Below are 10278 nucleotides of genomic sequence, written 5' to 3'. Positions count from 1 at the left end.
ATGAGACAGAGAGAAAGCAAGCGAGGAAGAGAAGTGGAGGTGTGTTTTGAAAGAATAAAATGTGTGAAGAAGGAGAAAGAGAGTGGGAGCAAGAGAGGTATAAAGAAGAGTGGTGAACAGTTTGAGACGTATATACAGAAAGGTTAATGTGAAGTGTATATCTATAATGTTAACAATATTCTATGTTTTCCTTGATATTCTATCTTCTTCTCTCTGCTCTCATAGACTCAATAGGTTCATGTGAGCAAAGGGCCTTACATCTCTTCTCCTCCCCTTGATGTTTTCTCACATCCAGCCTACAATCCTCTCTTCTTTCCAGCTCTTATTTCTTTGCTGTACTCCTTCCTTCCTTCCTCTGGCAGGTGACCACATATTGAGGTCAGAGAGACATTATGTATCCCGGTTTAAAGGGATTGTGCTCACATTGCTTTGATTACACTTCATGTGCTGAATGCATAAACATTGTGTTATTCCCCGAGGAGGTGGAGACTAAGTTGCTTTTGCAGGCTAGCTGACAAATGTGATCGGGCTCACGGATGTGGTTCTTCACAGTAATATTCTGATGTTATAGTATACCAACCACCACACCAATCAGCCTTGACAGCAGGAGACTCGTCTTGTCTCTGTGGTGCTAGTACTACATCTAGTGGCAATGAAAATGCATTGCAACTGAAAAGAAAAACTGTTGGGATAAAGATCTACAATATTTATCAATCTACTGCAGAAGTTCAAATAGCATGTTTTGACCATATAGTGAAATGAGTGAAAAGTAATTCTTCCCGCAACACGATAAAGATTAAATTAGTTTAATTGATTTTACATCACAATACCAAAGAAAAATGAGATCCCAGACAGGATTGTGATGTGAAATGACAAACAAACAAACAAACAAACAAACAAACAAACAAACAAACAAACAAACAAGACAAAGTTACAACAGCAAGACGGTTGTTTTGTACAAATTTAGGAAATGAGAGCAGCCGAGTTCTCCTTACTCAAAATAACGTAAACAAGTTAAACAATGTTCAGTTTGATGTCGAGAAAGAAAAACATTGAAATAAATAAATAGTAACACATCATTCAAAAAGGTTATTTCACATGAGAACAGTTGCTTGAAACAATATGTCAGAGTTGTGAAGAAGACCAAAATATTACTCGTGAGGGTAACGGTAATTTATTTTAAAAAGAAAAAACCCTTTTGCTTTGTATTTAATATTGCACCTGATAGGGGAACACTGGAATCTACTGTAGAACACTTTGATGAAACAGCAAAATGCAGAAAACTCTTTTTCACAGCTTCTGCTACTGATAATTTCTGACAAAACTAAATAAAGAGTAAAACCCTGGACACAAATTAGGCACCATAGTGCCTTTCGATCACTTTCAAACTAACATTGACTGTTCTATTGTGTGCTTCAATAAAAAAAAGAAAATCCATAAAGGGCAATTTTAAAGTGCAAAAACAACATAATTAACTTTAAAAAGTGACACTTATAGCTAACAGATCCCACTTCTCCCCATAGAGGTCAGTGTTACAACAAGACAATTATTTCTTCGAACTTTAAGTGCAGTCTTTTGTGCTTTTGATTTCACTGCTCACAGTGCTGAGAAGTGTTTCCCTTAGAGACTGTTGCCCAGTATACAACAACAATCTCACCACAAACCAGTGGAAAAGTCCTTTTTCTCAGAAGTAACCTGTAACCTGTCAATCTAATGACACACTGTGCTGTGCAGTGAAGGGATACTGATAAAGAATACTTCCTCAAACACTGTCCCAGTCAGTTACTGACACCCCCAGTCGCTGGTCACTCCTGGCTTCTATGTTGCTGTCAGTCACAAATGTAATGTACACTTGAGTGACATACAGTTTCAGTTCTAGATTCTAGACACGTAAGATTTTTGGCCTGAGTAGAAATTGGATAATCTTCTTCACCAATTCAGCACTCAAGATGCCTCTTCCCCTCCTTCTTGTTCATTGAGGGATATTACCTCCCTGGAGAAAATGAAAAATAGAAAGGAAAGACGGGCTAAGGTTAGTGGTTACAAGATTGTAATCATAAACGAGAATTATCGCCCTCCACCAACCAGTCAAGTTGCAGTTTACATCCATATCTGTCCAGACTCATAATATATGTAGATAATATATGTGAATACTTGGAAAGACCTGAATAAAAAGGTATGAAGTGTATTTTTTGGCTAAATGGAAGCTATCACCATATTATACTATATATTATATATTATATATTAAATGTACTGGCTAAACAGGTACACATGTACTTGATTACAATGTAAAGATGGATTCTCATAGCGTATAACTAAACAAAATGTGGTGCTTTCGTTTTCTCCTGGCATTTCAGGTGTAGGTGAAACTCACTCACTGACTCACAGGATCACGATTAGCTAGGCGTGCTCCAATATGTTGTTTGTAGTCAGGTGATTCCCATGACGCTCGCAATTAAAAACGAAACAGGAAGTGAAAGGCAGAATGGACGAGATGGAGGAAAGCCAGTACTGCGCTAGTTACTGTGTAACATCTGGAATTCAATCTTAAATTATGGCTAAAAAAACTATTTTGATGTCACAGTAATCTTTGAAAATGTTGAGGCAACTGGGACTTGTGTCAACAATCATGAATAGCAGCATTTCGTCATCACAGTCGTGCCTCATGGAACTCTTCACCAGCTTAAATGTTACATTACTTATGAATGAAATCAAAGTATTGTGACCTTTGTGGGTAATTGTGTCAAATAAACGTCCACTTACTCCTCCCATCCATTTACTCCCATCTCTTGCCTCACATCTACTGCTGCTGCTCCTGGAAACCAGCATAGAAACTGCTGTGAGTTTTTGCCCATTACTGTAGAGTCATTCATACTGGCATCTTTGAATTCTTACAAACAGAAATGCAAGTGTGTGTAGAACAGCTACACTGTGACAAACCTAATCTTTATCCTTACCTTTCTGTCCTTTCCTGCATTTCCAACACAGCAGCAATATCACCATAATGAAACTGATAACCACCACTGCACACATGGCTGCTACTATCACATTATCCTTTAGTTCCTCGGGATCCAGGGGTGTACCTTCAGATGAGAACAAAACGTCAAAAACGTCAAGTCAAAAACATCACAGAACATTTTTCTCATTGTCAACAAATCCCATTAAGAAAACAAAACTGACAATGTGTTAGTTTGTCCTCCTCTCAATATTTTCACTACCCTATCTGTGAGCCCCAAACCCATTTGTTCCTACTGAATAAGTCAATCAACACGTCACAAATGTATAGTTTCTATTGCATTTTTTATATATATATATATATATATATATATATATATATATATATATATATATATGTATATTGACCCACTAGTCAGTATTTAAAAATACTTGTTAGTAGGATCAGTTCATTGTTGGTTTTATTCTGTTATATTTGTTGAAAAAATATAAATCTGGACAGATTGACATGAAATTATGTACAGATATTCATGGTCCCCAGACGATTAATTAGAACGAATTTGCTAATTAGCAAATGTTGGCATGCTAACATGCTAAACTAAGATGGTGAACATGGTAAACATTATACCTGCTAAACATCCGCATGTTAGCATTTTCATTGTGAGTATGTTGTCAATGCTAGCATTAGCATTTAAGCTTAAAGCACCACTGTGCCTACTTACATCCTCACAGAGCAGCTAGCTTGTTTGAGCTTAAAAGTCTCTTCACTGAAACACTCTAAACTCTTCTTGACAGAACGTAAAAGTAAATTTCCCTCACACATTCCGAGTAGTAATCAAAGGGGATCTATGTCGAGCAGTTTCCTATGCCTTTCACACTTCCCAAAACTTGCCCAGGGGCTGAAAGCATAAAACAGATTTTGGAGTAGAAACCATTATGTCTTTTTTAGTTTAGTACTCACAGACTGAGAACATGTTTGAGGTGACGTCGCCCACAAAGCAGCTGAACTTCAGCTCTCCATTGGAGCAGTTGAAGTTTGCAGTGCTGGAGCTGTTGACCATCATGGTGTATGGATCGTTCATTTCACTGCGGTTCACAACTTTCCAACTTTCATCTTTCTGACTCCCAGTTACGTTCCACATCATCTTGTCGCCTGGGTACCCATGTGAAGCACACGTCACCGTGCAACTAAGTCCATCTCTACAGTCCATTGTGGCTTTAGGTTTGCTGTAGCTCGCTAGAAGACAGAGAGAAAAAAGAGCACTGTCAGGTGGTGGTTTGTATCTCCAGCATGGCGTTGACTTTGTCCTTTGTCATCCCAGTTGTTAAAATCTCTGCAGCACTATAGCTCAAACGTCTGTGCTGTTTGATAAGCGGTAACCCACACAAGGATTTTGTTGATGATGTACTTCTAACTCTTTATTTCTAGCTTTTGAAACAGGTCTTCCAGAAGAACAAAAAAAAAAAAAGATTTCCATAATCTTTCAATTTGACAGATTTTCACATATACATGTTCTGCCTACATCTAATCAATTTCAGGTGGAAAGACTATTTGTCACCCACAGTGTTAGAAAGGCGCTAGAGAAGTGCATAATTCAGAATACTATACAGTATTATTCCATCACAGTGTTGTAAAGTGTTAGAAACTCCTATCAACCCATAACTTAAACAATCAAACACATATTTGAATGTTAATTGTGACACACTCATACCTGTGACAGTGAGGTGTATGACAGTTGCAGGTTGAGTGTGACTGTCACTGATGATATGACATTGATAGTCACCACTATGCGAGATGTTCAAACTGTTCATGTGCACAGTTGTTTTGTTGCGATCCAATTTGGTGTTCTCCCATGCCTTGTCTTCTATATTTTTTGATGCATAGTATCCATTAACGAAGACCTGGCCCTTCTGAAGGTAGAACAATTTAATTGGCGTTGGTTTGGCAACAGGGCAGCGGAAGGTCACATTTCCACCAACCTCCCCTGTGAGCTGAATCTGAGCAGCAACTTCTGGAAAAGATAAGTAAGCCGGAGAAAAGGATCAGAGCATGCTGGGAGACCTCTCATGAAACAGAATGAAATTGTCTTAAGGGAGAAATTAATGCGAGACCTGGTGTAAAATCAGAAACAAATAGTTTCACAGGAAGCCTATTTCCAGCAATGAATATCATAAAAATATTCTGAATGTCTGCGTTGGTAGTATTTTTGTTAAGTACATTATACAAATAATGCACCATGAATGTCTAGTTGCCTAAATGGAAGTGTGGATGGAAAAAAATTAATATATGTAGTGTAATATGAAAAGCAGAAAGGAAATTAAGCGGGGGGGGGGGGGGGGGGGGCAAAGCTGTTTGGAGTATTACTGAGTCAAGCTAAAACACTGATTTGTTATGTTGCATGTCAAAAACAAAATGGTTTGCCATTTTTATGATTTGAAACTTGAAATCAACAAAAGCAATATTCAGTGACCTGGTCTTCCTTTAGACTGTGGGTGGATGTGAAGGTCAGGGGTTTTTGTTTTGAGAGCTCCACTTTATGACGTAGTAGACTCGTCTCAGTTCCTCTTCAGCCTTTTTGCCCTTTCTTATTTGTGTAAATTACTTAGCTAGTAGTGTCCCTTTCATGTTTTACGTGATCTAAAGGTCACAATATTGAAAGTTACAGTCAGCTAAAGGTTTTACTGTTAATTTTTCAACTTGAGTGTGGGTGTTTTTGGTCACCTCATGAACTCTTTAGCTCTGTTTTGATTGATTCCTGAGAAAAAAGCCTTTAGCTTGCCAGATATTCCACTTTCTTCACCAACTAGTGAAGGTGAAGGTGAATTTATTCCTTTAAATTATTCCTTCAAAACCAAAACAATGAGCTAAAAGTTGCAGAGTTGGATGATAATTCTTAGCGTGTTCATCTCTGCCGGCGAACCTCTCACATTATATGTAGTTATTTCATTTATTTGGAGCTTCAACACTGCTGGTTTGTATTACAATACATTTGGTGTTGCTTCATTCATGTGTGACCATGCATACTGCTGTGATATCACTAGTCATCATGAGTTATTATTTAGATAAACCACTGTAAAACCGAGATGCAGGTGTGTTGTTGATGCAGTGATATGACAGAACTGCTCACCTGTGACAGAGGAGTGCCACATCATATTCAAAACAGCCAGCAGTCGGAGGGAAAGCTTTAGGTTTCTTTGAAGACAGGAGGAAGAATTATTAATTGTTTACATGGTTACCCAGGCAACACAAAGAGATACATACACACAATAAAAAAAACTGTGTCCTCACAGCACAATCAATACTTTCAAATTTCCCTGGCCCTCTGCCCAGACATACTGTGAGCGTGTGGTTCAGTTCACAAATCTGACTGAACTCGCTCTCCTCTGTCACCAACCGTCATTCTTTCTAAAGCTAAAATGACTGTGCCACCTCTCCCTTTACAAAAACAAGCAAACACTCAGGGATGTAATGAAGGTGAAGTCCCCACAGACCCAGCTCCAGCAGTATGAATATGCGAGTAAGTTTCTCTGTGGATTCATAAGGTGCTTCATATCAATTGTTTGTCCTAGAGTTTACTTCAATTTCGAGTAAAACACCTAAAACGTCATTTTAAGGGTTTAAGAGTTCTCAGTATCCATGCTCTTTGAGTGTCTATGTTGCTGACATACATTTTTAGCACCTGGGATTCAGATGATGACCCTTGACACAGGCAGCAATAGTCCCACTGAGTGAGGCAGGGTCACAAACTGATTGTGTTATTGTCAGGTTTACAGCTTTACATTGGAGTTATGTTGTAAACATCTGGATTACTTCAGTAGCAGTACAATTTAAGACTTTATCACAACAGCAACAAAGCAACATTGAGTCTTAGAATTCTCAGCAGAAACTAGTTATCTCTGTAATAATAAAACTTGTATGTTTCAGTTAGTTGTTTCCTGGCAAATCTTTTGTGGTCTGCTGCCAGCATTTTGAATGGAGAGTGTGTTTGAAACAGAAAGTATTCACTGTCTTGACAGTGACACCCACATGGACCACAGTAATGCTGATTTCCATGACTACATCACTGGCTGTTCTATAGGAAGCCTCCAAGGCACCCCACCCAAACAAAAATACAAAAGTGCTGATGAGAGTTAAAGTTCAGGTCATGCTGTTTCCTGATTCTCCAACGCTGTGAACATGGAAGATGCCAGGGCGCAGACTATTTCAAAATAGTTTACAAGTGTGTCACAGCATTGTATCATCCACTGCTGACTTTTAAAAACCATAATGACGTAATAAGAGATGGCAGGGGTACTTACAGGAACTGCGGGTTGCAGCGTGGTGCCTGTCAAAAAGACAAACAAGTTGATCACTGTGTTAGGATTGATTATCGTTTCATTTAATACATTATCTTTTAAATCAGTACATAGTATCATTAAACAGGCAGGAATCCACTGAAAAGGCAAGTTTGTGAGTGTTCATGCAAAAATCAAACTTGTGTTTTCTGTATCAGATAAGGCCAGTGGGTCATTTGCTCTAAATTAGCAGGTGACTGACTGATTTTCATAAATCTACCACCCCAGCCCCAGAAAATTGATTTTGATTTCTTTAAATGTACATCCATTGAAAATGATTATTGAAAATGGTCTTGTAGGTGGAATCTGTGTTTAGTGAGAAAACATACCATGAACACTTCAATCTAAACACAAACAAAAAGGAGTCTTATCTGAAATATATGACTGGCCCTTCACAATCAGTGATGAGGAAGGAACATGATTTCTGTCCTCCTGAAAGAACACATTCACAAGTGTTTTCAACAGGCAGCAAACTAAAGGAAAGTCCCAGAGAGAAGTATCAGAGAAAGCCTGTTTATGTTGATGTGCAGAGGGGTGTATTCCTGTACCTGCTGGGGGAATCTGCCTTCACACTTAAGGCAGTGCCTTCTACTTTTCTATTATTTTGTATGTAGTATTATAGAAACCAAGTGCATTTAGTTCATATTTCTGTGTGGTAGTGTGTAAAGGGTTTTCCCTCAAGGAGAAACACTGTTTTTATAAGCTTGTAGCCACCAAGACCCCAAATCTCAGGAAAGCCCCAGGTGGCAAACAATATATGAATTGTTTTAGTTGTAGGTTATGGTGTAACAGATTGACATACTGTGTCTTGGTCTCTCCTTACTCATACTGTACATACTGTACATACTGTACTGTACAGTCTACATAGGCTCCTCTAACTCTGTTTTGAGAAAAGTTCTTTGTATTGAAAGTTTGCATTAAAAACACAAATTCATTGAATATTGAGTACTTATAAAAGTAACCTTTATACACAAAGAGGATTTCCATGGGAAACACCTTAAAGCAGCAGTCTCTGTCCTCACCAGAAACCACATCTGAGGGAATTCCCAAGGGCCATATGATTACCTCAAGTACTGGACATGGTGTCTTTAGTTTCAGGAAAAGTGATACCAGATTGTGAAAGGGATTATATATTAATAACTATGGAATTCTTGATTCATCATGAGGCAGATGAACAGGCATCATTCATCATTCTTCTACGGTATTAATTGAGGTTTAGTTTTCCCCAATATCCTTGACTTTTATTTGTTACACCAGCATCTATTATATAGTAATTATCCAACCTAATGTAATATCTCTACATTAAGTACTGCATTTGTGAGAGCTTATGTTGATTTTCTTTGTTGAGATTGTGTCAGAGAGGTGTTGAGCGAATTCTATGGCATTTTTTGAGGCTACAGTTTGTGGTTTTAATATATCGTACTGCATTATATTGAAAAGTTTTTCTAATTGTTTGTCCTCCTAACTTATGTATGGGGGTGACAGGTCTTCCTTGGTAATATGGCATTATAGTTAATGTACTGTTACATCAAATGATTTACATCTTTTTGTGGTCATGGTAATGGCACACCTACATGCGTTAATAACAATACAATATACAATATATACAAGTAAGTAAACTTAAGATAGCAATGGCAAAGCAAAGAGCATTGTGTTGTGACTGACTGTGTGTTATGAATCAGCCTATGTAAAGCTGTGTTTACTATTACAATCACTACAACAGTTATAGTAGTAATCAAATGTTTAAACAGTGAGGTTTTATTAGTATGGGGATTCCCACATGACGTAACAAACGCATGCCTGCCATTGGGTTTTGGCTGTCAGATACGCTGCCAGAGTCACTCACATGAGTTTCATGTCTTTTTAATGTGGAAGCAGTGTGATACTTCATGTGGGTAAAAAATAGAAAGGAGTTATCCGGGTAAAACTGGTTAAATTAAGGTGAAACACTTGTGGCAGGTGAGGTTTATTTATTTAGCTGCTATTGCTTCACAGCTTAAGCTTCTCTTATCACTTTCAAGAAAGACAAAACACAAGCTTACTTTCTATTTCCTTTCTTATTTTCAACCATTTAGGACTCCACAAATGATATACTGGATAGATAACTGTTTCATGATCAATTCCCATTCCTGTAGTATACATATCCTCCCTCACCTTTCTGTCTTTGCTGCTGTGACATGTAAATTTCCCCGCTGTGGGATTAAAAAAAATCTCACTAAACCAGTCATGTATGAAATCAGCAAATACATGTCTTCAAAGTAGCATTGATTGACACTGTGAACACGCACTTCACTCTCTGTCTTTGTCCCAAATATTGTTGAATAAACAAAGCTGAGTAACTGTCCAGATTCTTTTAGTCAAGGAGCAAATATTTGCACATACCATTCATTCTGTAAGATAGTCAATCTCGCAGAGCCCAGAAAGATTTTCTGACATGCATGCAGATGTTAGTTTACTAAAACATATTTTATTGTTGTGTTTACTACTTCTGCTGCCTGCTACAATACACACACACACACACACATACACATGCACATAGTATTCACGGGTTTCTGCTCAATGGTGTTTCTAGTATTTCTTTCATACAGAAAACTATGTTAATGCATAGTTAGTCTGAAAGTCCTCCTTTCAACATTACAGATAATAATAGCCTTACTCACAAAAATAAAAATCAGAAGAGACATGAAAGAGGAAAAACAAGCTCTTACCATGTTGCCGTCTTGTGTTGTCTGTGTATCTGAGAGACAGAGTGTGAGCCACTTCCTCCTCATACTGGCAAGTAAGCTTGATGGGTGGAGCTGTATGAACTTTTGGAACTTTTAATCCTTTTTATTGAAACCACATACAGTCAGCAATCTAGGATGAACAATGTAAACCTTAACCAAACCTAAAGCTTTCCCTCAACCTCAACACAGTCCTTTTTTAGTTGTACAGAACTTGTTGTATCTTTAATGCAACATAATAGTAACAAATGATACTAGTAATAAT

The 10278-nt window shown here is 37.8% G+C and overlaps 1 protein-coding gene across 2 annotated transcripts; it reads right to left on the bottom strand.

Annotated features, from left to right (window-relative positions):
- Positions 1-880: 880 nt before the first annotated feature.
- On the bottom strand, positions 881-10002 carry LOC139285738 (T-lymphocyte activation antigen CD86). Of its 2 annotated transcripts, XM_070906378.1 has the most exons (8): positions 9999-10002; positions 7255-7280; positions 6084-6148; positions 4668-4967; positions 3917-4192; positions 2958-3083; positions 2764-2815; positions 881-1993 (listed from the first exon to the last, which is right to left on the bottom strand). In XM_070906378.1, exons 1-8 carry the CDS (start codon positions 9999-10001, stop codon positions 1945-1947), a joined length of 897 nt encoding a protein of 298 aa, XP_070762479.1. In that variant the 5' UTR covers position 10002; the 3' UTR covers positions 881-1944. The 2 variants fall into 2 exon arrangements, with proteins under 2 accessions (XP_070762479.1, XP_070762480.1); XM_070906379.1 differs by lacking the exon at positions 2764-2815 and having other exon boundaries at positions 1925-1993.
- Between the last annotated feature and the right edge of the window lie 276 nt (positions 10003-10278).

The sequence above is a fragment of the Enoplosus armatus genome, chromosome 5 (genome assembly GCF_043641665.1).
Source record: "Enoplosus armatus isolate fEnoArm2 chromosome 5, fEnoArm2.hap1, whole genome shotgun sequence".
Lineage (NCBI taxonomy): Eukaryota > Metazoa > Chordata > Actinopteri > Centrarchiformes > Enoplosidae > Enoplosus > Enoplosus armatus.
Note: the sequence above shows the minus strand (reverse complement) of the source record. Positions and strands in the feature narration are given on the sequence as shown.

Excerpts from the sequence above, each read along its gene's own strand:
- LOC139285738 (XM_070906378.1), bottom strand. Across the intron at positions 6,149-7,254 it reads CGCTGCAACCCGCAGTTCCT|AAACCTAAAGCTTTCCCTCC; the intron begins GTAAGTACCCCT and ends CTGTCTTCAAAG. Across the intron at positions 1,994-2,763 it reads GGAGTAAATGGATGGGAGGA|GGAGGTAATATCCCTCAATG; the intron begins GTAAGTGGACGT and ends CATTTTCTCCAG.